The sequence below is a fragment of the Triticum urartu genome, chromosome 5A, assembly GCF_056163025.1.
Source record: "Triticum urartu cultivar PI428250 chromosome 5A, HENAU_Tu73, whole genome shotgun sequence".
Classification (NCBI taxonomy): domain Eukaryota; kingdom Viridiplantae; phylum Streptophyta; class Magnoliopsida; order Poales; family Poaceae; genus Triticum; species Triticum urartu.
In genome coordinates this window covers 181,271,810-181,298,237 of record NC_141877.1, presented here as the reverse complement: position 1 = coordinate 181,298,237, position 26,428 = coordinate 181,271,810, and the positions used below count along the sequence as shown (strand labels likewise).

The 26,428-nt window shown below is 49.5% G+C and overlaps 1 protein-coding gene across 1 annotated transcript; it reads left to right on the top strand.

Moving 5' to 3' along the window:
• The first annotated feature begins 236 nt into the window (after positions 1-236).
• On the top strand, positions 237-26,050 carry SEC10 (exocyst complex component sec10). The gene is made up of 24 exons (XM_048673258.1): positions 237-439; positions 514-711; positions 825-899; positions 3,010-3,111; positions 3,237-3,287; positions 3,367-3,472; positions 4,274-4,387; positions 4,474-4,565; positions 5,240-5,408; positions 5,678-5,754; positions 5,838-5,936; positions 6,032-6,122; positions 17,371-17,456; positions 17,528-17,704; positions 18,016-18,069; positions 18,158-18,286; positions 18,400-18,492; positions 18,565-18,711; positions 22,503-22,600; positions 22,679-22,763; positions 24,637-24,695; positions 25,351-25,449; positions 25,537-25,620; positions 25,713-26,050. Exons 1-24 carry the CDS (start codon positions 377-379, stop codon positions 25,783-25,785), a joined length of 2,421 nt encoding a protein of 806 aa, XP_048529215.1. The 5' UTR covers positions 237-376; the 3' UTR covers positions 25,786-26,050.
• Positions 26,051-26,428: the final 378 nt, after the last annotated feature.

Below are 26,428 nucleotides of genomic sequence, written 5' to 3'. Positions count from 1 at the left end.
TATGGCCGCAGTTTTTTTAAATTTGTACTTGAACATGAAATAGGTCTCTTGCATTAGACGCATAGCCGACCCAAAAAGAAACAAAACAAACGCCGAGCAAGCGACCGACGAAAAACGGACAAATTCACTATCCGTTTGGGTCGGTGTATGGAATTGCTCTAACAATCCTAACCGTTCCAGCATGGTGCCTTCGTTGAATAGAAAATCCCAAGTTCGACGAAGAAAAAGAAAAAAAAAGATGCGCCTGGCCTGAGCCGTTGTCGATTCCTTCTCGTCCGGCCCGCCCAAACCCAGTCAGCTCACCCAATTTTCCAGATCATACACAAGAGCCGCTGCCCATCCTCCTCCCCTAGATCTCTCCGGCCGGTAGGCAGCCATGCCGTCGCCGAATGACCCGCCCGCGGCGTTGCCCCTCACCCTCGACCTCGAGGACTTCAAGGTGCGCCCCCTTATTCGATTCGTTCTGTATCTCCCCTCCTTCCATCCAGACCTAAGCGCTGCGTGGTTTTGCAGGGGGATTTTTCCTTCGACGCGCTCTTCGGGAGCCTGGTGGATGAGCTTCTGCCGGAGTTCCACGGGGAGGATGCGGCAGGGGTACCCCCGCCGCCGCCGCCCCTGCTCGGGGCCGCGCCACCCGTTTTCCCCGCGGTCGACGAGCTTCTCGGGCTCTTCAAGCATTCCTGCAAGGAACTTGTCGACTTGCGTCGTCAGGTCGGTTGCCGCCGGTCCTGGTGGTAGCAGCCTGCGTGATTGGGTGTGTGGGTGGTTGTCCGGTGATGGTATATGCTGATGCTGGTGTTTCTTTTTCTTCCTTTTGTGGATAGATTGATAAGAGGCTCCAAAATCTGAAGAAAGAGGTGGCTACACAGGACGCCAAGCATCGCAAGACACTCGGGGAGGTTAGTTAGCATGCTTGCAAGTTCTCTACGTGTTGACTATATTGTTAATGTTAGTATATTATAGGAAGATAAATGAATGAGACCATAATGGAAAAACAATGCAGATGAGAAACCAGACGAGCCATATATAGAGATTGGAAGTACAATTAACTCTGATACGGTGAAGACATAATGCAAAGTCTTACCGTTTGGAATATTATCTTTAGGCGTTCCTTGTTTCCTCTGGTTGTGCTATTCACTGGGATGAAAGTGCCACTCTAGGCTCGTAGTTAATTAGTTATATATGCCATCAATTACACATAAATGATCAAGTTGGGGGAATCTTTTGTTACCTATATAGGTTAACTTTGTTCTTTTGTTTTCATCGTCGTATGGTACATGTCAACGTATGACGATGAGTAGGTTCCCAGTTTTAAGATCTTCACCCAATCGAATCTATTCAACTGTCTGTTAGATGTCTAAGACTTTATATATTATAATTTTTTCTTACTGTGTCTCTACCCCTCTTGTCCTGTTGGACCTGTTCAGTTGCTAAGAAGGGACATTTTCCTTTAGTAATACAGTTATACCCAGGCAAAGTTTACTAGGCCATTCTGTAGAGAACCTAATGAATAATGCTGAAAAGGGCAGTCCGTGGTGCGAGAATCCAAAGAGACATAACTATAGCAGAAAAAAGTGCAAGGCATGCATTTGATGAGCTTCTATAGAAGAATGACTGTCGTGTTTAATATTTGGTGACTTCTATGCTTCCATCAAATTTTAGTTATGAAGGAAATTTCTGACTAGGGAAATACGCAGAAGAGATTTGTATCCTGTTCACACATTTTTCTATTTGCATTTGGTTACCAGCATCTTAGGGTCTATCATTCTGTCAAATGCATCTCTGGAATGGGGATGCTGTTCGATTTTAGAAACTCAGCTGCATGTTTCGATACTTTACCATTTTAATGTGATCTGACTAGGCTTTTGTCAGTTAGGATCCTGGCAAATAGGATCATGTTGTCCCTTGAGAAATACTTTTTTGTAAGGTTCCCTATGAATTACTTTGCGCAATAATCTCCTTTCGAACCCTTCAGCACAAAGTGCCCAGTTGGAACAATTTTTTTGGATTGACCATAGATGCTGTTCAGTAAAAATAAAACACCTTAGTTCAACCCTTTAGCATAAAGTGTCCAGTCGGAACAAAATCTTTGGACTGACCATAGGCGCTGTTCAGTAAATAGTACACATTAGCCGCCCACATTCTGGTTGGGCAATCAGTGTTATAGTTCAATACCGGAACATTGTTTATAAGGCGTCCCGCCTTCGGCGCTTAGGCGGCAAGGCGCCCTGGCAGCGCCTTGAAATTATGCCTGCTTTAGGCACTTAGGCGTTGGTGCTCACCTTAGGGCGACTTAGCACCTTATAAACAATGCACCGGAGAGTCTGGCAGAAAAAAGAAAGAGCTACAAGAATCCATGTATTTGGTTTCCAAGTTGCAACTGATCACTTCTGTTTCCAGACTTGAGAAAAATTGCTCTTTTGAGAAGTTGTAAAGCTTAAATCTGGAGTTAATTTTAATTTTTTGTGGGTTCTTACATGGATATGGAATCATCAGTATGATTCCACACCAGTAATGTTCTTGTTCTGTAGTGAAGCAATCAAAGTAATTGGTGAAAATATTTTATATTTTAGCTTAATCATTGAGTGAACGCGAAGTTTGATGACTTCATTTTTTTTAGAAAAATGAGATATTCCAATTGTAACCAGATATTGCTGCCATCTTTCAACAGAAAACAAGTTTTGATTATGTGTCTTTGAATAAAAAAATACATGAAGATGGTTATTTTGTGCAAAACTTTCGTGAATTACTGCCAAATGTTGCCAGTCTTTAGTATGGCAGTCTGTTAGATGCACTTTCTATGCATGTCCAAGATCAATACGCAACTTTGTTCAATGTTGTTGTCTCATCAAATTTAAAAGAAGAGCTGGCTGTTTGATTTCTTGTCCCCTTAACTTTATGAAATATAAGTTACACCTATGCCATGGAATATTATTCTAATATTTGCAAGTTTTGCTGAACTAGTGATTCTGGTTCATTTTATATGTTCACTGTTTTATTGTTCTCCAGCTTGAGAAAGGTGTGGACGGTTTATTTGATAGCTTTGCTAGGTTGGATTCTCGAATCTCCAGTGTCGGGCAAACTGCTGCCAAAATTGGTGACCATCTACAGGTGATCATATATTATGCAGTATCTTTCTGTTATTATGTATATCCATTGACAGTAACTTTACTCTTTGGTTAGTTTTTCTGTTGCTCTCTCCAATCCTAACGTTAGAAATACTTTTCATCTCTCAGAGTGCAGAATCTCAGAGGGAAACTGCCAGTCAGACGATTGATCTCATCAAGGTATCGTAATCTAGTTTGAGGCAAATGTTGTTCTGTTTACTGGTATTGATTTCGTTAATTGAAATATGCTTCTTTTTAGTATTTGATGGAATTCAACAGCACACCTGGGGACCTTATGGAACTTTCTCCTTTATTTTCTGATGACAGCCGTGTTGCTGAGGCTGCTTCAATTGCACAGAAATTGCGTAAGCTCTCATAACTTGTTCCTTTCTTTCTAATATCAAGTGAACTACGTACAATTTTTTGTTGCACTTCACATTGTTTCGTTCATCTAGTAGCGATAGCATGTTTTTGTTGTTATGAATAGAGCTTGTTGTATTGTACAGCCCAAATGGCAACTATAACTATACAGTAGGACACTTGGGCTTCAGGTCAATTTACTAGACCTAGACCAATAGGAAACATACAATAAAAATCTAGATCATGGGAACTGTAATACACTCTTATACTATGTTCCATATCTTATCTGTACTACGCATTTATTTGCTTGATTTGTTTTTCATGCACAAACACCTTGGAAAGTTGACATATAGTGTGGAGCTGAATTTCAATTTGTTCCTAGCCCTTGTACATGCTTACCTTTATACTGCTCGGATCAACAATGGTCAATTACCAAAATTACTTCAGTTGCCATGTAAATATCCTCTTCTTTTCTGGTGGGCATCATTTTTATGTAGAGAAGTGGGTGCACGTGTGTGCTGGTGTTTTCTGTGTGTGTGGGTGGGTGGGTGTGTGTTGGGGGGGGGGGGTTGCTTTGGAAAAAGGCCATCACGGTTACATATGTATATCTTAGTTCATTTTTTAACTTTATGCTATTTTTCATTTTTTATCAGCTAGACTTCACAACTATGTGTTATTTAGCAAGAGCGTCGGTTAGCAATAAATGCAAAACTATGTTGAGCTTCAGATAGTAGTTTTTCTGTTTATCTTTTGAGGTCTCTCGGCACTCATGTTTATCCTAATACAATGCACATATGCTAATGTAGGATCGTTTGCTGAGGAGGATGTTGGAAGGCATGGTGTCACGTCGGCAGTAGGTTCTGCTAATGCAAGCCGTGGTTTGGAGGTTGCAGTTGCAAATCTTCAAGAATATTGCAATGGTCTGTTTTCTTCCCATAAGTTCCCTTGGCACTTCCCTTAGCTATTATTTTTTGCATCTACTTACGACTTCTTATCTTATGTTTAGAACTGGAGAATAGATTATTATCTCGGTTTGATACTGCATCACAGAGACGAGAGTTGTCAACAATGGCAGAATGTGCAAAAATTTTGTCGCAGGTTTGTACTCGATGCAAGGGACATGGCACTGTTTTTCATGCTCAGTTTGGCTGGTTCAAAGAACTCCTTTTTAGACCATTGTGATAGTGTCCACGATGTAGCACCAGTCAAGGTTAAGATAAGGATCACTGTTTTGAATTCTTGATTTGATATTTCTGCCAAGTGTATGATTATGGGAGCACCTCTGCACCTTTTTGGCCTGTTCAGCGTTGCTTTGATATGCCCTAATGCTTACTGGGCTTGATGAGCTCAGGCACCTGATTATTAGATATGCCCTAAAGGTGTCTTGATAAAAGTATCTATAAGCCTCTGCAAACATACCAGCATGCGAGCATCTGCAAACATATCAGTTTGTGAGTATCTGTAAGACTGCAAACATGTCAGCCAAATAAGTAGACCCCCCACCAACTTTGAAGCTGTAACTTCTTTAGTTCTTTCTGGATAGTAGCTTAAGCTTATTGAGTTATTAAGCCTGAAAATAAGCTGGTTGTTTGGCCCCTGGTTATGGTTTCTCCCGATGATTCCACAGGTATACAATACTACCCCTGCTCCTAAATATAAGACGTTTTTGCAGTTCAAATTGAACTGCAAAAACGTCCTATATTTAAGAACAGAGGAAGTATTATTTAAGTTTTCTCGATTTAACATACTTTATCATGCTACATTGAATGCAGTTCAATCGGGGAACCAGTGCCATGCAACACTATGTTGCAACACGACCAATGTTCATTGATGTGGAAATTATGAATACTGATATTCAAGTTGTTCTTGGTGACGATGGTCCCCAAGCTGACTCCAGTAGTATAGCAGAGGGTCTCTCTATCTTGTACAAGGAAATTGCTGGTATGCACAAATTCTATTTTGACAGTTATTGTTTCTAAGTTGTAGAAGGGGAGCCTTGGCGCAGTGGTAAAAGCTGCTGCCTTGTGACCCTGGCTCAAGTCCTGGAAACAGCCTCTTACAGAAATGTTGGGAAAGACTGCATACGATAGACCCAAAGTGGTCAGACCCTGCGCAAGCGGGAGCTACATGCACCGGGCTGCCCTTTATTGTTTCTAAGTTGTACTTGGATGCTAATTTATGGTAATCTGATTGTCCTATTGCTGCTTCAGATACTGTGAGAAAAGAGGCAACTACAATAATGGCTGTCTTTCCTTCTCCGAATGAGGTCATGTCAATTCTTGTGCAGGTATGTTTTGGAAAGCAGTCCTCTCTGTGACCAACATTGCTTAGCTTATTGATAAAGCAAAAAACTAATGTACTCCGTTTCAGCGAGTGTTAGAACAAAGGGTCACAGCAATTCTTGATAAACTTTTGATAAGGCCTTCTCTTGCTAGCTTGCCTCCAATAGAAGAAGGTGGCCTTCTACATGTAAGCACTCTGTACACTATCTACTTCCAAATAGTTTTTTTTTGACATAATTCACTGAAGCATGAGATCTTGTTCCCGTCGAATTGTAATGGCAGTATCTGAGAGTTCTGTCAGTAGCATATGACAAGACAAAAGAGCTTGCCAAAGAGTTGCAGTCTATCGGCTGTGGGGATTTGGATATTGAAGGTACATTGTATTGCAATCTCTTAGTTGTTTCCCCTCTGATCCAAAATAAGTGTCGCAGTTTTGAACTAAGGTTAGTTCAACCTTGGTTCAAAACTGCGACACTTATTATGGATTGGAGGGAGTAATACTATATATTCATTTGGAGCAATTTGCCGTTCCTTTGCTTGCGAAAGAAATATTGACCCATGATCCTTGATTACATCTATTTTAGATCAAGTTCCATTTAATATATTGGGTCTAAAGCAGGATTTGGGAACCGGCAAGTAACTGCCCAGTTTTCGTGAAACTACTGGGCACATACTTATTTTTGGAGCCCTGGTTCACCGTTAATACCCCCAAATGCAAAACATAGCTATCAAAATAGGTATATGCTAGTTTCTACTGCATGTTCTAACATTATTACTGAAACTTTTTTGAAACAACAACAAAGCCTTTCAGTCCCAAACAAGTTGGGTTAGGCTAGAGTCGAAACCCATCAGATATGGAAACCGATTCATGGTTCTTCTGTAGCATTGATCCCAAATATCGAAAGGCGTCCTTCTGAGGTACTACCTGCCCATCAAGGCTAACTTCCTCCTCGTCGTGCCTAGTAGTACTGAAACCGCATCTCATGTACTCAATTTCAGTTCTGAAAAGCCTAAAACCTTTCGATTCTAAAGTCTGTCTCCAAAGCTCTAACTTTCTGTTAACCCCGTTCGACTATCGTCGACTAGCACCACATCATCCGCAAAGAGCATACACCATGGGATATTTCCTTGTATATCCCTTGTGACCTCACCCATCACCAAAGCAAAAAGATAATGGCTAAAATCTGACCCTTGGTGCGGTCTTGTTTCAATTGGAAAATCATTAGTGTCGCCACCACTTGTCCGAACACTTTTCACAACATTATCGTACATGTCCTTGACGAGGGTAATGTACTTTGTGTTTCTCCAAGGCCCACCACATGATATTTTGCGGTATTTTATCGTAGGCTTTCTCCAAGTCAATGAACAACATAAGCAAGTCCTTCTTTTGCTCTTTGTATCCCTCCATAAGTTGTCGTACCAAGAAAATGGCTTCCATGGTTGACCTCCCAGGCATGAAACCAAACTGATTTTTTGCCACGCTTGTCATTCTTCTTAAGTGGTGCTCAATGACTCTCCCATAGCCTTATTGTATGGCTCATCAGTTTTTTTTCGAGAAAACGCAAAAGCTTTGCGTTTCATTGTATTGAAAAGAAAGAGTGTTTTATGTTACAGTCCTCCTGGGAGGCGAATTACAGTCAGGGGACATGAGTTAGTGCACGTCCCAGGTCGGGGGCAAGACTACTCTGAGTCCAGCAGCGCCTGCCGTAGCCCAAAGTTTGGCTTCCTCCTTGATGCCGTGAACTAGCGCCCGGATGGAAGGGCGTGCGTCGTTGAAGACGCAATCGTTGCGGTGCTTCCAGATCATCCAGGAGGTAAGAAGTGTCGCGGATGCCAGCCCCTTGCGCATCGCCTTGGGCGTGACCTGCCGGGCATCATGCCACCAATCAAAGAGGGTAGCCTCGTTGCTCGGGGGCCTGCATGTCATGCGCATCCAGGAAAGGATCTCGAACCAGACGTGCCTCGAGAAGGAACACCCAAGGAGGAGATGGCGCATTGTTTCAGGCTCCTGGCAGCAAAGAGGGCAACTGTTGTGGTGCTGCAGTCCATGTCGGGCGAGGCGGTCCGCCGTCCAACATCGATCCAAGCTGACAAGCCAGAGGAAGAACTTCACTCTGGGGGGTGCCCAACTCTTCCATGTGAGCCTCCAGTTGCCGCAGGTCATCGAGCCGTGGAAGGAAGCAGTGTATGCAGATTTAGCGGTGTAGATGCCCGACGCCGTCCACTTCCACACGAGCTGGTCAGGCGCGTCAGAGAGCGTTGTGCTCTCGATCAAGCGCCATAGCAGGATGTACTGGCCGATTTCGTGAATGCCCACAACTCCGTGGATGTCTCGCGCCCAAAGGTGCCCCGGCAAGCCGTCGGCAACCGACGTGACCTTCCTTCTCCTTTTGGGAATGCAGGAGTGCAGGAGAGGCGCGATTTCGCGGACAGAGCGTTCTCCAATCCATCTGTCCTCCTAGAACTTCGTGCTCTGACCGTTGCCAAGGACGGTGTAAGTGCTGGCAAAGAAGAAGGCGCTCCTCAGCGGAAAACTGCAGGTCCAAGCCACTCCAAGCGCGGCGATCGTCGGTGCGGCTGAACCAGAGCCAACGGACACGGAGCGAAAGGCCGTGCGCTCCAGGTCATGGACTCCCAGTCCACCTAAGGACAGTGGGCGGGCAACACGGCGCCAATTGACATGGCAGTGCCCTCCTTTGGCTTCGGCGCGGCCAGCCCAAAGGAAGCCGCGTTGGATTTTCTCGAGCAGCTTGAGAGTCTTCTTGGGGGGGGGGGGCAAGCACGAGCAGCTGGTGGAGCGGAATCGCACCCAGGACCGATTTCGCCAGGGCGAGGCGGCCGGCTCGGTTCATCAGCCACGCCTTCCAAGAGGGGAGGCTCCTGGCCACCCTGTCGACGAGGGGTAGTGGTAGGACTAGGGTTCCTACCGGCTCTACTACGTAGGTTGTAGGGGCAAGGAGGGAGTGGACGCGGCGAGGAACGGGCGCGCCGGCGGCAGGGCGCCGTCGCGGCTTGGGTTGAAGGCGGCGGCGGCTTGGCTGCAGCGGCTAGGGTTTCCGGCTCCTCTAGGAGCCGGGCAACAAAAGATAATAATAGTCTTTATTGCTTGCCTCAAAACGATGTCTTACATGAGTATTTATAACTTTAGCCTAAGATAACTTTCCTAAGATAACTTGCCTAAGATAACTTGTGGGCCAAGCCCCTAATACTAATGCCCGTTGGGCCTTTTCCTAGAATAGACCAAGCCGGTCATAACATCTCTCCCCGCCTGCGCAAACAGCTCGTCCTCGAGCTGAAAGTCTGGATAGTGTTGACGGAAATCCTCACGCTGCTCCCAAGTAGCCTCCTCCGGAAGGCCCGCCCACTGAATTAGGACGAACCAGACGCCACGACGGAGCTGGGCCTGCAGCACCTTTGCTGGCTCTGGAAGAATGCGACCATCGGCGGTTGGAGGAAGCGCCGGAGGAGCCGCCGGTGGCTCGCCACGGAAAGGCTTGAGCAGCCCCACATGGAACACGTCGTGGATGCGGGCGCGGGCTGGAAGCTGAAGACGATAGGCCACCTTCCCAATGCGCTCCACGACAGGGAAGGGCCCGGCGTAGCGAGGGCCAAGCTTGCGCTTCGCGCGCGGGTCCAGTGACTGCGTAGAGCGGTGGAGAAGACGCAGCCACACCCAGTCACCCACTGCGAACTCCGCCTCGCGATGATGATCGTCGTAGTAGTGCTTGGCCGTCTGCTGGGCCTGAAGGAGACGCTGACGGACCTCAGCCAACATCTCATCACGGGAGCGGATAAGGTCACCCGCAACCGCCGTTCGAGCCGTCTCCGGGTCGACCGGAAGTATAGGCGGGGGTGGTCGACCATAGGCCACCTCAAATGGCGTCGCGCGCAGGGCGGAGTGATAAGAAGTGTTGTAGCAGTACTCCGCCCAAGAGAGCCAGTCCACCCAAGCGCGAGGCCGATCACCTGTCACACAACGCAAATACATGGCAATGACTGACTTTGTTAACCACCTTAGATTGACCGTCCGTCTGAGGATGGAACGCTGTACTCAGGCGGAGCTGGACACTCGCCATCCTGAAGAGGTCGCGCCAGACATGGCCCGTGAAGACTGGGTCCCGATCACTGACGATCGATGTCGGGAACCCGTGTAGACGGACTATGCCGTCGAAGAAGGCCCGGGCCACGGATGCCGCCGTGTATGGATGGCCAAGCGCGATGAAGTGGGCGTACTTAGAGAAGCGATCGATCACCGTGAGGATGACCGACTTGCCCCCCACCTTGGGAAGGCCCTCGATGAAGTCCAAGGAGATATCCGCCCAAACCTGAGATGGCACCTCCAAGGGCTGAAGGAGCCCCGCCGGCCTCAGGGTCTCTGTCTTGTTGCGCTGGCAAGTCTGACAAGACCGAACCCAGTCGCGGACTAGGGCACGATCGCCAGGGATGTAGAAGTCGGCGCGAAGACGATGGAGGGTTTTCTGCACACCCTCATGGCCCGCCGAGTGGGCGAGCTGCAACACCTGGTGACGGAGATCATCATGCGCCGGGACAAAGATCCGGCGCCCATGGAGGAGCAGTCCGTCAGCGAAGCGCCAGGGCTCCTCCAAGTCGCCGGCCGCGAGCTGCTGCTGAAGAAGTGCAACGTCATCTGCCGTCGCAGTGGCGCGGCGAATGTCGGCGAATAGACCGAACGATGGCCCGGAGCGGATGCACAGGGCCGTCCCGGCGGACGCGTCGGCGGTTGGCGCGAGGTCGGAATCGCGACGGGACAGCGCGTCGGCCACGGTGTTAAGACGGCCCGGCCGATATTCGACGGAGAAGTCAAAGCCGAAGAGCTTGCTGATCCACTGGTGCTGCGGAACGGTCGACAGCCGTTGATCCAGCAAGAACTTCAGGCTGTAGTGGTCCGTGCGAATGTGGAAGGTCCGCCCCCACAAGTATGGCTGCCAATGACGCACGGCCTGGACGAGGCCAATGAGCTCCCGCTCGTAAGCTGCCAACTTAAGATGGCGCGGAGCGAAAGGCCGGCTGAAGGCGCCCGAGGCGTCACAGTCCACCACGAACGGGCGGTCAAAGTCGGGCATCTGGAGGACGGGGCCCGTCGTGAGGGCCCCCTTGAGGGCCTCGAATGCCGTCGTCGCCTCGTCGTCCCAGGCGAAGGCGTCGCGGCGAAGCAACCGCGTGAGGGGCGCCGCGATGAGTCTGAACTCCCGGATAAACTTCCGGTAGTAGCCGGCGAGTCCGAGGAACCCGCGGAGAGCCCACGGCGAGTGGGGCGTCGGCCAGGCGGAGACGGCCGCCACCTTATCGGCGTCCATAGCCACCTCGTCGGCCGAGATGACATGGCCGAGGTAGGCGACGGTAGGCGTCCCGAACGAGCACTTCGAGCGCTTAAGGTGGAGGTGGTGCGCCCGAAGCTCGTTGAAGACGATGGCGACGTGCTGGAGATGTTCGGCCCAGGTGGCGCTGTAGATAAGAATGTCATCAAAGAAAACAAGCACAAACCGCTGTAAGTAGGGTCGAAGGACGTCGTTCATCAGGGCCTGGAACGTCGCCGGGGCGTTGGCGAGGCCGAAAGGCATCACCAAGAACTCGAAGTGGCCATGGTGGGTGCGAAACGCCGTCTTGGCGATGTCGTCCGGATGCATGCGCACCTGATGATAGCCCGACCGGAGATCGAGCTTGGTGAAGAAGCGTGCCCCATGGAGCTCATCCAAGAGCTCGTCGACCACCGGTATAGGGAACTTGTCCTTGAGTGTGAGTGCGTTGAGGGCGCGGTAGTCGATGCAGAAACGCCATGTGCCGTCTGACTTACGGACGAGAAGCACCGGCGCCGTGAAGGGCGACGTGGAGATCCGGATGATGCCTGCGGCGAGCATCAGGGCACACTGGCGCTCCAACTCATCCTTCTGCAGCTGGGGGTAGCGGTAGGGTCACACCGCCACCGGAGTGGAGCCTGGTACGAGGTGAATACGATGGTCGTACACCCGGGCAGGCGGAAGACCCCGAGGATCGTCGAAGAGGTCGCTGTGCTGCTGCAGAAGAGAATCCAGCAGGGGGTGCTCGGCCTCCGAGGACGCGGCAGCCAGCTGGAGGTGTGGCATGGCCGGCGCGGCGCCCCCAAGGCCGTCCCACCGGATGCGGCGGCCCTGCCGCCAGAATGTCATCGTGAGCGCATCGAAATCCCATAGGATGGGGCCGAGGGTCCGGAGAAAGTCCACCCCGAGGATGAAGTCGAAGCAGCCCAGATCGATCCCTGCACAGGTGATGGAAAAGTGTTCGCCGCCGATGGAGATGGGAATGTCGCGGGCGAGCCCATGGCATCGGAGGCGATCGCCGTTCGCCACTGTGATCCGCAGGCGCTCCCCGCCCGTCGTCAGGAGGGCTAGCCGACGCATGGTCGACTCGGGCAGAAAGTTGTGTGTGGAGCTCGTATCCAGCAGGGCCACCAGTCGCTCGCCATGGATCGTCACGGGCAGCAGCATGGTTCGCTCGCCCCGGATGCCGGCCAGGGCGTGAAGGGAGACGACGCACGCCGTCGCTGCGGAATCCGCGGCCGCGTCCTCGGTCGCCGCAGGCGGATGTAACGGGTCGGGTGAGTCGTCCTCCTCGGTGTAGTCGACCGTCTCTAAATAAGAGAGGCGGGGGCAGACATGGGTCGGCGTGTAGGGCTCATCGTAGTTGAAGCAGAGACCCTGACGGCGACGCTCCTGCTGCTCGGCCGGTGACAACCGACGGAAGGGCCGTGTGGCGGCCGGGGGTGTGGCCGTCGCGGCTGGAAGAGGCCGACCCGAGGCTGAGGAAGTCGGCGCTGGCCGACTGGGCTGGCGACCACTCCGTCCGAGTGGCTGCTGCAGTGCCTGGGCCCGTTGCTCGAAGGCCCGGGCGTAGTACATGGCCGTCTGGAGGTCGGGGGGATCCCGGAGCTCGACGTCCACGCGGATATGGTCCGGCAGACCGCCCACAAAGAGCTCGGCGCGCTGGGTCGCGGAGACGCCCGGCGCGTGGCACGCCAGGGCCTGGAAGCGGTCGGCGTAGTCCTGCACCGTAGATGTGAACGGTAAACGACCGAGGGCCACCAGTCGGCTCCAGCGGATAGGAGGCCCAAAACGGAGGAGACAGAGCTCCCGGAAGCGCTCCCAAGGTGGCATGCCGCCCTCGTCCTGCTCGAGGGCGTAGTACCAGGTCTGCGCTGCGCCTCGGAGATGATAGGACGCGAGCCAGGTACGATCCGAAGCGAGCGTCCGCTGCCCTCGAAAGAACTGCTCGCACTGGTTGAGCCAGTTGAGGGGGTCATCCGTGCCCTCGTAGGTGGCGAAGTCCAGTTTGGCAAAGCGAGAGGGTGTCGGCCCGCCGTGCCCGGGGGCGGCCGCAGTCGCCGCCGGCGCGTATGCTGGGTCGGGAAGCGCCGGGGCGTGGTTCGCCGAGCTGGAGGGTTGATCAAACCGCAGTGAGGGCGTCGGGTGTTCCGGCGCCGTGGAGTAGACCGGGCCCGGAGACGAGCCGGTTCCCAAGCGGGGATCGGCGATGGTGACGGTGGAAACTGCACCTGGTGCAGGGGCTGACCCGTAGCCCTAGGCGCGGGTGGTGGTACTGTCAATGGCGGCGGCGCCTGGTGGAGTTGCTGCACCGGCGCCTGCGGCGTGGGGGCCGGCGGTGGCGTCGGAAGAAGCTGCTGGGTCGGGCCCCCCAGCGGCGCGGTGGAGGCCGACCATGCTGGCCACGGCTGTCCCGCAGCCGAGTAGTGCGGCAGCAGCAGCGGCGGCTGGGACGCCCCTTCGTAGGGTGCCTGGAAGGCCGGGGCGGGCCACTGTAGCGACGGCGGCCCGTAGGCGGTGGTGCCGGCGCTCGGTGGCGGGGGCTGGTTCCCGGCGAGGTAGAGGGTAATACCCCTGACCGCCTGGACAAGCTCCCGCAGGGTGCCCGACACCTCCTCGGGCGAGAGGAGCGGAGGCGGGTCCGCCGTGATGGTGATGGGCGCTGTCGGTGTGGTGGCGGTGGTGCCAGATGCGATCTCCGCCATCGCGGTGGAAATGGCCGGCGGCAGCGAGAGTGGGACGGAGGTGGATGGTAGCGGCAGCGGTGATGGAGATTGTGACATGATTGGCTTGGTGTCTCTGGATACCAAATTGGTAGGACTAGGGTTCCTACCGGCTCTACTGCAAGGAGGGAGTGGACGCGGCGAGGAACGGGCGCGCCGGCGGCAGGGCGCCGTCGCGGCTTGGGTTGAAGGCGGCGGCGGCTTGGCTGCAGCGGCTAGGGTTTCCGGCTCCTCTAGGAGCCGGGCAACAAAAGATAATAATAGTCTGCCTCAAAACGATGTCTTACATGAGTATTTATAACTTTAGCCTAAGATAACTTTCCTAAGATAACTTGCCTAAGATAACTTGTGGGCCAAGCCCCTAATACTAATGCCCGTTGGGCCTTTTCCTAGAATAGACCAAGCCGGTCATAACAGGTAGCAGCTGCGCGGCAGTAGGTCGTCGGATGGTGAGGGGGATGCCTAGGTAGGTGAGGGGGAACTCGACGATCGGGCAACCCAGGAGCTGGACGGCGGGAGCAGCCTCGTCGGCCTCACAGCAAATGAGTGTGGCAGCGCTCTTGGCGTAGTTAACATGCAGTCCAGAGGCCTGGCCGAACAGGTGCAGGATGGCCTTGACCGCTTCCATGTCGTCAGAGTGGGGATGGCAGAACAGGACGACGTCGTCCGCATACAGCGAGGTTGGCGGGACGGATCTTGTGGGATGCAGTCTGCGCAAGACTCCCATGTCCGCAGCACGCTTGAAGAGTCGCCCAAGAATGTCCACGGCGAGGACGAACAGCTGAGGTGAGACGGGGTCGCCCTGGCGCAGGCCCGGTAATTAATACAACTTCGAACACCCCCCGTGTCCTTGAGGATTGGTACTAATATAGTCCGCCTCCATCTTCGGGCATCTTGTTTGACCGAAAAATGAGGTTGAAAAAGCTTAATTAGCCATGCCATTGCCGTGTCTCCAAGGCCTCTCCACACCTCAATGGGGATACAATCAGGGCCCATTGCCTTGCCTCCTTTCATGCTATTTAGAGCCTCACTGACCCCGGGCTCCTGGATTTGTCGTGCAAAACATGTGTTCGTATCATCAAAGGAGTTGTCCAGCTCAATGGTAGAGCTCTCATTCTCTCCATTGAATAACTTGTCAAATTACTATCGCCATCTATTCTTGATCTCCTCCTTAACCAGAAGCCGATCTACTCCGTCTTTGATGCACTTGACTTGGTTGACATCCCTCGTCTTCCTCTCTCGGATCTTGGCCATCTTATAGATGTCCCTTTCATTTTCCTTCGTGTTTAATCATGGGTAGAGGTCCTGACTCCTTGCGGGGCATACACGCTGATAACATTGAGAACCAAGTCCCCAACGACCAGCTTGGATAATCCGCCCTCTTGCCTCTTGACGTCTACCACTCCATATTTGAGGCTCTTGTTGATCAAGGTGCTTACTTCATTTCTGTTTGTAGTTGTCCCTGTATTACCGCAACTTGAAGCCGGTGTCCTCTACCTCCTTCGCCGTCTGTCCCTTCCATTTGGCTTCTTCAACGCATGGGATATCAACGCCTCTCCTCACCGCTGCATCCACCAACTCCCATAACTTACCCGCCGGGGACCCTACGTCCAGCTACCAATGCAGATCCTACTAGGCTCAATTAGCTTCCTTAACCTTCACACTCGTCGAGTCAAATGCGAAGAGCCTAGCTCATTTTTTACTACACTCGGGCGTCAATGTAGCGCACCACTAAGGATGCGGCGACCTGATCCTTGACCACATATCACTGTATCCAGATTGAGATACGGGCGTGTCACCAAGGGGGTGATGGCCGGTCCTTGCCCATTTAACACCACACTCGGGTTCCGATATGGCACGTTGCTAAGAGGATTACGCCCCAATGATGTACTTCTGGGTTTCATCTCCATAAGAATGGCTGAGTTTTGATGTTAGCTCGCCAAGCTTATCACAACCCTCCTTTACCTGGGTTTGGGACCGGCTATGTTGAGACCACATAGTCGGAGACTTGGAGTTATAATTTCGGAGAAATGGTTTCTATCCAGAAAGCCCAAGGTTTTGGTGAAATTTCTGACAACAAAAATGCTAGCAGTAGACTGTTCGCAAAATCTTGGCCTGAACAATGGTAAATATGTTGGATAGTACATACCTTTAGTATCGCTTGGATATTTGGTTTAATTAATTTCTGCATGCAGTATCATTAATATCTACTATATTCCTGAATGAACTTGTCTTTTGGCGTGGTCTGTTGTGGCGCCCTAAGTAAATATACCAAGTTAAAACATGCTAATTTCTTAGGTTAGCAAACTGTTCTTTCTATCAATGCATCCAGAGATAAGTTTTGTGTTTTCTCAAGAGAGAAAACCCTTCATATGCAATCACAACCAAACACCCAAGATAACGACTCATGGTTATAGACGAGTATAACAAAGGATGCAACCAACACAATCACCGGCCTTAACTCCACCCATCCACACCATGCCTTTACACTGTCGATGTGTTTAGGCATTGGCCACCTAGACTCCTGAGCCATGCCGCCCGCCATGAGCCCATGACAAACGGTAGGTAATCCTTGGCAAGGCGTCAACCATGTCACCCTAGGTTGCAGTTTCAACATGGCGCTGGCGCCCTGGAATGTATGTGCGCCAAAGTCATGAGCCGACGATGGTATCCACAATATTCAGTGAGCCTCCAAATGGTGGTCCCCATGGGCGCAGCAGCAAGCTTGCCTTGCCGATTCCCTGGCTGGTGTCAAATTTGCAACAACCACGTCAAGACACAGCAGCGGACCGCCAGGATCGCCTGCAGCCATGGAGGCGGGCAAACCTTGCTGACCCACCGGCCACCGCATGCTGACAGAGGACACCACTCATGTGTCCAGAGTGTGCCCGGAGGAACTGCTTACGCTTTTGAAGCTGTGGCCCTGTGCACAGGCCTTCCGCGAGTAACTCCCGAAGAAGTTTGCTCGCGGCCAGTTTAGTGGTGGAACGCTGAATCTGCGGCATGCCATTGGCGTGGCCCAGGTGCTACTCATGAGCTTGGATCCACCGGCGGCTTTCCGCCTGGAAGGGCAGGAGCTGCCGCAGCTCGGTGGCTGCCCGCAGCAAGGAAGGACAACACCACTCCATGCATGCACAGCTTGCCACTGAAGGTGGCGAGGAGCCACCCTGCCACCACCGCCACGCCACACCAACTGCGCCTGCGACAACCATCCCGGGGAGCAGGGGCAGTGTGAGGACGAGGAGAGGAGCCACCCTGCCACCACCGCCACGCCACACCAACCGCGCCTGCGACAACCATCATGGGGAGCAGGGGCAGTGTGAGGACGAGGAGAGGACTCATGGGAGAGCGCAGGAGAAGCCCTACTGCCGTCACCAGCAGTGGCGACGGTCACAATGAGAGGGAAGGAGGAGCGGTGCCTATGTGTTGGCCCGTGAGCCGCCTGGGAGACCGAAGTTTTTTTCTCCTCCTACCCGCATACTTTAATTGAAGGTTCTCTAGTCAGAACCATTCTCTTACATCTGAAGCGCACTTGCAGATATGTGTAGTACCATCATGATTATGTCCATATTTCTTGTAGGTCTCACTGAGTCTATATATGTTTCCCACAAAGACGAGTACACGGAATTCGAGCATGCATCACTCAGACAGCTATATCAATCAAAGGTTATAATTTTGCTTTTATAGATTGTATTATTTTCGAATATTGTTGTTGGTCACATTGATGTACTTGGCAGATGGCTGAATTAAGAGCCGAGGCCAAGCAACAATCTGAATCAACTGGGTCAATTGGCCGTGCAAAAGGAGCATCCTTGAATACCTCACCCCAGCAGCTGATCTCAGTTACTGTAGTGACCGAATTTGTTCGTTGGAATGAGGAAGCAATATCGAGATGCACACTGTTGTTTTCTCAGGTGAAACTAATTTTCCTTGTACTAATTATTAATATGTTCCTTGGTAAATAATTTCTGTGTTTGCATTAAGCTTTTGAAAATTGATATCCAAAATAGTTTCAAGAATAATACAATCTATAAAAGCAAAAGAATAAACATGTTATTTTAAGCCACAAGGCCTTGGCCTGTTATTGGCAAGGCCATGTTTCTCCTATAATCTGGAAGTTAATTTCATAGTTGTTCAACTGTGTTCTTTTATTACATAAAGAGACCAATGTATTGTTTTCTGTTTGAACCTACTCTACTTTTCTCACAGTTATAATCTTTTGCAGCCTACTACTGTTGCAGCTAATGTCAGATCCATATTTGCGTGTTTGCTTGATCAAGTAAGTAAAGAACCATGGGCCAGTAATAACATATGGCAGTCTTCAAAGTATGATGCTAGTCTAATGACAACGTTGTTTTGTTATATAGGTCAGCCAATATTTAACTGTTGGGCTTGACGGTGCTAGAGAGAGTTTGAACGAGGCTGCAGCTATGAGGGATAGATATGTTATTGGGACAAGTGTTAGTAGAAGGGTTGCCGCGGCTGCTGCTTCTGCTGTATGCCTTCTTTTCTGTTCTTTAATCTACTTCTAGTTTTTGGCCACGAGGCACATCTGGTCATGGACATTATCCGTGGATGAAGGAGTTAGCTAGATTTAAACTATTTGCAGGCAGAGGCGGCGGCTGCTGCTGGTGAGAGTAGCTTTAGATCCTTCATGATCGCTGTGCAGCGTTGTGCCAGTAGTGTAGCTTATCTTCAACAGGTAATTTGGCTAAACATGCAACCTAGATTGCTAGGTGATGAACCATGCTGATTTTATCCTTCTCCTGTGTAGTACTTCTCAAATACTATATCACGTCTCCTGCTGCCTGTCGATGGTGCCCATCCATCTGCTTGTGAAGATATGGGATCGGCAGTATCTGTTGTGGAGGCTGCTGCTCATAAAGGACTGTTACAATGCATTGATACAGTCATGTGTGAGGTTTGCACCTTCTCTTTTCCCTTTTCATGTCCAAACAAATTTATGGTGCCATGGGAATTATACGTACTGTAAATCAACTATGGAATAACAAAAAGGTACTGTGAACAAATAATGAGGAAAACTTGCGAACTGTTATTTATGAGTTGATTAAACTATTGAATCAACAGACTAATGGACAATGGATGATATTATTTCAAATTGATCCCATGCATGTATTGTAGTTTGGTGTGAGAACTTGCTTGTGTATGGTTCTGAGGAGTAATGGCAGGGGGCTCACCTTGATCAGTGTCATGCCATGCCACCGCAAAGGCTTCCAGTATACCGGATTTCGGACATTCGGACTGGTCTGCGGACACTTTAGGGACTTGGTTGGATGGCAAAAGTGGTCCGGACACTGCGGTCCGGACATACGGGAGGTTTGAGGGTCCGCTTTGGAGATGTCCTTATACCTTGAGCAACTGTCTCTTCCACCGTAGCTTCAATGGAATCTGTAATCTGTTCTTCCACTTGTTCATCTGGCATAAAATTTGCATTCTCTCCTGCTGCATAATTCACTTGATCTTGATGAGCGGTCTGTGCCGAAACGTTGCCACTTTCACGAGTACTTGGATTAGAACTAGTGCCACATTTACGGCATTAAATTGTCACTCAAATCACTACATTGCATATTATTACAAGCTATTCTAAAATGCTACTAAAATTCAGAAAATATACCTCTCCCTTTGTATTTGCTAACCCCTTTCCCTTCCTTTCCATTTTCTAAATGCTAGTCTGCTAGTGGCACCGTGTGCCACTGGTTTCTGGTGGGTGGTGGCGGAGCGCTGAGAGGCCGAGCTGCCGAGCTCCACCCTACAGCCGGGCGGTGGCAAATAGCCAGGCGGTGGTGAGTGGGCCAGTAGTGGCGGCAGCGCAGTGCACCAGTCGGCGGTCGCTGCCTCACTGGGGCAGTAGAACTGCGACTCAGGGTGGGCGGCTGCATCGATTACTAAGTCTCTGGATGAGTTCTCTGGCGACGATGAGGTAGGCAACACTAAGAATCGGCGAGGGGAGGGGAGCAGGCGAGCGGTGGCTTGCACACGTCGGGCGGGTGTTGTGCATCGCGTGCACTGAACAAGCGGTAATGAGGGGAGGGGAGCGATGTCGTATACTGGTCGAGCGGCGAGCGGAGGGGAGTGGCGGCTTGCACTAGTCGTTGTCGAGTGATTCAGGTCTTGCTCTCTCGCCGCCAGACTCTTACTCATGGGGATGATGTAAAGAGACGTGGTCATGTGGGGGTTTAGGGCCAAAATAGCCAGCTTATTATATGGTAGTATTTTTTTTCTTCTGAAAATTCTGGGTGGCAGCCAGACTCTTACTCATGGGGATGATGCAAAGTGACATGGTCATGTGGGGGTTTGTGGGCCAAAATAGCCAGAATATTATATGGTAGTATTTTTCTTTCTGAAAATTCTGGGTGGGCCATGACCCACCCTCCATACCTTCCACACTCTCTAGGTCTGCCAATGGTGGATGAAACAGCTGATGGAGAGGCGGTGGAGCTGGTTGACTGGTTTTCCAAGGATCTGGAAGAAATCCGCAACTAATCAAGTTCATGGCGCCTAGGACCAGTCCCACCAGAAGGCCTGTGCGTCGATCCTGAACACAATGGGACACACTGGAAACATGAAGAGAGGTGCCATTTGCTGCCTGAACATGGAGAGGAGTATCAGGAGAACTAGGAGGACAGGTGGAGTTCGTTGTTATGTGAAAAGAAGCACCAGAATCTGGAACCCATGGCGCTGATATACTTGTAGGTGGTGGTGGTGTGAGGAAGACCTGTGTGCAGAGGCAAACATACAACGAACCAACGCAACCATCTCTTGCTCAGTGGGGAAGATATGAGGGCCTGACTGAGAAGAGTCAGTGGAGCTCTGCTGACCTCTCTTCATGTTTACCTGAGCCCGTTTATTATTGTAGCAGTTCCGAGAAGTGTGCCCTGGTTTACGACAGTAGCCACAGAAGAGACCGTAAGGAGTGCCAGCTCAGGTAAAGCCTCCAAAAGCGATGGTCAATGTCTGCTGACCTCTCTTCAAATTTAGGATGAAGGCGTCGTAGAGACAGATCATCTCTGTCTGAGCTCGCTGCAGCTTACAGCGATGACAAGTGTGACAGACATCAACACCCTGAGAGTCAAGCGGACGTCATGCTGTAGACATCAGGCGAAAGAAGTCACCCATGGTAGCATACATCTGCTGCAGCGACTGAATCTCCCTGAGAATGCAACGGAACATTGCCTCGTTGTGAGGCTCACACTGTTGCTGAAGACAAGCCCACATCAGCTAGTAAGTAGCAAGGGACACAATGTTCATTGAAAGAACATCATCATGCTAGTAACAACAGTGGCCTTAGTCTGAGCATTATCAAGCAGCCAGGTTCGTCTAGGTCTCCAACGCTGAAAGACAAGGATGTTCTCCCGAGCGGCATCATCGACATCCGGCTGGATGACATGCTCAGCTGGTGGCAAAGTGGGTCAAGGCGGACAGGGGCGGTCGACCATAAGAAAGGCCGAAGCCGCTGGCCAGCCATGTGAACTTGCATTTGCAGCCCATACTCTGGGAAGTTATTGCCATTGAAGATGGCCAGTGGTCGCGGAATTGTAATCATGCCTGTACGGGAGGCACCATGGAGCCAAGAAGGCTGGGGGGCAGCACTTGGTGCTGCTGATTTGGGATCTGCAGGACGTGCTGCTGTCAGGGAAGCAGCCAGCTCGAGGACGATGGATGGCGGCCGGGGTGTCAAGCACAGTGGCTGCCGGGCAGCATATCTGCTGCATTGTAGAAGCAAGGGCCGCACACTCGGCAGGGTGCAGCAGGTGGGGACGAGATTTCCCTTGGGTGCACTGGCGGCTTGATGTGGAGCCACGAGGCGACGATTGGAGGGTCCAGGGAGCGATCAGTGGAGAGAAGGGTGAGTTAAGAGGCTACAGTGGCACAGCTTTGGTGGGCCGATGGAGGCTGGGCAGTGCTGTAACCCTAGCCCTGAAAATATACACTTCAGTACATACGAAAATAGAACCCTAGAAAGGAGAAACTACACAGCTAACAGTTACACTTGACAATAATTATCAATACCATGGGCAAATAACGAACGAAAGGAAACTAATGCTCATGGTACAGTTAATAATGTTTTTCGAATTGATCGTGTACCGTATTTTTATTAACTCGGGCATGGCTCAGAGGTGCGAGATTTGAGCGCTCACCCTAGATTGGTCATCTATGCCTCCAACCAAAGCTAAGAGGGCTACATGTAAATGAGTGAGCTCTTGAAAACTTCGTTTATTTCTTGATTTATGATGAAATTAGACCTAGCTGGCATATGCAGAACGAAAACAAGTACTCCCTCTGTTCCGAAATGAACCACAACAAGTATTTCGGAACGGAGGGAGTACTTTGTTTCTTCTTTAAGTGATTGCACTATAATGAAATAATTACATTATCTTTAAGGGATTGATGTCCAATGCTACCTTAATCTTTTATGTTTAACTTTCTTCTAAAGAATATCACTTTTTGTCGATTTGGTTTGCCAAGAGTAGGGCCGACTGTGCTGCAGCATGTATGCTACAGTATTTGCACCAATAACATAATCTGTCAAACTGTATTCATGTTGGAAGCTATGAGTTGATACGGTGAATTGATGAATATAATCCCCAATTGCCTCGATAATTGAATGATTTACACAATTGACTGGTGTCACAGGGTATTTTTCAGTAATTTTTAGTTCATAAGCATAATGCCTTTTGCTTTGCTTCCCAGGTTGAAAGATTGTTATCTTCAGAACAGAAAGCAACAGATTATCGGTCACCAGATGATGGAGCTGCACCAGATCATCGGCCAACAAATGCTTGCATAAGGTGCTCATTTGTATATTTGTGCTTCGCATGGTCCAAGATAACTAAATTAACTAATCTATCGTTGTTGGTTTATGCCAGAATTGTAGCCTACCTTTCTCGTGTTCTCGAGGTTGCATTCAGCGCCCTGGAAGGTCTAAATAAACAGTCCTTTTTGACTGAATTGGTATGTCACTAAATGATAATTCTTCACTCTCAAGCGATTGGTTTTCTTTTGTGTACGAATATGCAAATTCACAAGGTCATGCAGAACTAATATACTACGGATTCAAGAAATAAGGATAGGACATGTTTTTTTTCGAGAAACTGGATAGGACATGTTTTTGCATATTGCATCGTGATGCATGCACATGGTTTTTAAGGTGGGAATGCGAAATGGTGTGATGCCTTAGGGTGTGTTTGGCTTTTAGCCCAACCTTGCCTTGCCAAAATTTTGGTGAAAGTTTGCTAGCCCATTATCTGCCAACATTGGCAAGAAAATTGAACTAGTGTGGACAAAATAGTATTGGCTTGCCAAAAAATCAGCTATGCTCAAAACAAATACCCAAGTTTTTGGACCAAAATATTGCTAAGGTATCTTTTGGGCACAATTCAAACATGCCCTTAGAATCCTAGGAGCAGAGCAGTTAGCAGGGTGAGGGGCAATTTAATGATGAATCATGAGGGAAGAACCAGTGAGTGCAAGCGGAGCGAATCCCAAACAGCAAAAGAGCAGGACAAAGCATGAAATATCATGCACCAAACAGAAAATAAGGAGCACCACCAAGTGCACACAAAAAAAGCAGTGCACGGTGCTGGACCTTTGAGCGCTTGGCGCGCCGTGGTCTGCAGCGCGCACCCTGTTACATCTTCTGTGATCAGACTATGGAGACGATGGCTCATCTCCTCACAGGCTGCTCCTTCTCGCGCATGGTGTGGCATGAGGTGCTTTCCTGGATCTGATTGACGGCTCGGCCTCCCGAGGCAGGGGATGTCTCCTTGGACTGGTGGCAGGCTGCTTGCCTCTCGGTCCAGACCTTGGTCCGAAAGGGCATGTCCTCAACCATCATGCTGGTTGCTTGGTGCATCTGGAAGCACCGCAATGCGATCACCTTTGATAGCGCACAACTCAGCCTATCCAGCCTCCTTGACACGATTAGGACGGAAGCCAGAGCATTGGGCGACTGCGGGCGCGAGCGGCCTAGCTGCGTTGGTCCCGGCTGCTGATATGGCTGGCATTTAGTGGCATTGGGTGCTTGTCTGTGAGCTTGTACAAACTCTTCTTCTATCAATGAATCAAAATGCAAGGCTTTTGCGTTTTCTCAAAAAAAAAGCAGTGCAGAGAAGAAACACAACACTAAACACACCACACAGCACAAGGCAACAAAACGACCCGGAGGCTCAGATTTGAGAGGGATTCATGGGGGCTCAGATTGATTTGAGATCTGGCAGCGGTAAGCTCGAGGTCACCATGGGAGGACCTTGATGGCTGGCGGCAGCAGCAGGATCTCGACTTCCTCTTCTCCTATTGTGTCACCTCTGCTCCAGGAGCAGCCACATCAATAATGCGGCGGTGAATGTGTGGCGGTAGTTACTTACGCTGCCGCCATATGATATACTGCTAAGTTGAGGGCAAGACATTATCATCTTAGGTCCTAGTACGCCTTAACACTGAAGCGACGCCTTGAAAACCATGTGCATATTCAGTACTCCCTAGCATAACTATGCTAGATGTGTCTTTGAATCTGTTGTATGTATTGAATCAAAACTCGGGCAAAGGGCATCTTGATGTTGACATAACATGTTTCACTCTGCAATTTCTGCACTGGTCATCATATCAAAATTTATGATAGCAACTGGGTGTTTTAAATTTTTATTACAAGCAAACACATGGAAGTGCCTGAGACATCTCGTGCAAGCACTATACTGTGATCTAATATACCAAGTAAACACATGTAACAGTGCTCCAATATTGATAATGTTCATCTGTTTGTGATTCTTTACTCAATGTTATATTGGCATGGTAAATATGTACCATAAATAACTGAGCTGTGCCTTAGGGAAACCGCTTGCACAAGGGTCTGCTTAATCATTGGCAGAAGTTCACATTTAGTCCGAGGTACTCTTCTATCATCATATGAATTATCTTTACCTTTTGATCTTTTTATTCATATGACTCTTATGTTTAGTACTGCATTTTGTAACATCAGGAAGGCTTGTGCCCTATCAGGAACAACAACAACAAATTTCGCAGCACCATCCTCGCAAAAAGAAAAAAAAACATAACACTATGCGATGTCAAAACTTGGGTCAAACTACACATTAGGAGAATTTATGCCTCCCCACCCCTCCAAATTTAATAAAGTCAAGGTGGACGATGTGTGGGTGGCATAACCATACTTGTCTGTATTGCTAGATCCCATCAATTAAGATCTGTAGTATCCGTTTTAGGGTGATTTTGCCATCAAATACAAAATTTACTCTGCAAAGGATATTAGAAGTTATACAGCTGAGTATGTAAACTTATGCCAGGTAATATTAGCTTGAACAAATTCATGCTAAATCACTAGTCAATTACCTATATTTGTATGGATAAAGTTGGCACCCTATAGTCCGAGATAGCCATGCCTTATAACATCCTTATATATGGTCTAACATATTGTTGTTCACTGCATATGGACTATTGGCCAATTGCCCGGTCAGCCCAGGTTGGTGTCTAAAAGGTTGTCTTTCTTGGCTGAGCTGATTGTACAGAGCAATGTTTGTTTTTGCAGTGGTGGGCTACGGTTGAAACGTGACATTACTGAGTATGGTGAGTTTGTCCGTAGCTTCAATGCCCCTTCCATAGACGAGAAGTTTGAACTGCTTGGAATGTAAGTGTGTTTTTCTATAGTTCTTTTCCCCCCTGATGTTTTGTCTGAATTTTGTCCTTGACGTTTCTTTGCATTATGTGTTTGCAGCATGGCTAATGTCTTTATTGTTGCTCCGGAAAGTCTAGCTTCCTTGTTTGAAGGAACCCCCAGCATCCGGAAGGATGCTTTACGGTAGGGACCTGACTCCCTGCATATATAGTGAGACGTCTCTTTTATACCACTGTTTGATAAACTTGCGGCTAAAGTTGGGATCTGAATTACAGGTTCATTCAACTCCGGGATGACTACAAGACAGCAAAAATTGCTTCGATGCTTAACAGTATAATGTCTGAATAAAATTCACTTGAAGGTTGATGATTGTCAAGCGGTGGAACGCTATGAAATGCTGCAGGGTCATCCCAATCTATTTTGACCATCAGTGTAGCCTGTATAATTGAGCTTCAATATTATGTTAATTCTTTTGGTTCCCTTTGTTTATCTGTTTCTAACTTGTTCTGCCTTGCTGAATCTTAGTTTTACATGTGCGGGTCCATGAAACCCTTGTAGCAAACTGGATAGACAAGCATTATTTTTGTCTAGTAATAGCATTATGTTTGCGAAATGCCTATGTTAGTTTTACCTCAGACTGGTCACAGTCGATGGTCAAGCATAATTAGGTATCGTAACATTGTTGGTTTTTTTTTGAAAGAACCGGTGAGCCATCGGCATTCATATATTAAGCAGGTAGAGAGCGGGAAACATGTTCATGATCAAGTGATCATGGGTGGTTACAAGAGGTTGGTTTCGAAGACCCTGAACACCAGGGCTGAGGAGGGATATCCTGCTGTCTAGCCTGGATCTCCTAATGGCGTTGCCAGGCATTTGGCCCCTGCTAGTTTCCAACTCTCTGCATCTCTTCTTATCGCTGTGATCACAGAGCAGATTTGGCTTGGCTCGTGTCTGAAAAAATTCTGTTGTTTCTCTCCCTCCAGATGTGCCA

Excerpts from the sequence above, each read along its gene's own strand:
- SEC10 (XM_048673258.1), top strand. The coding sequence starts at position 377 with ATGCCGTCGCCGAATGACCCGCCCGCGGCGTTGCCCCTCACCCTCGAC. Across the intron at positions 3,288-3,366 it reads AGACGATTGATCTCATCAAG|TATTTGATGGAATTCAACAG; the intron begins GTATCGTAATCT and ends GCTTCTTTTTAG. Across the intron at positions 18,712-22,502 it reads TTGATACAGTCATGTGTGAG|GTTGAAAGATTGTTATCTTC; the intron begins GTTTGCACCTTC and ends TTTGCTTCCCAG.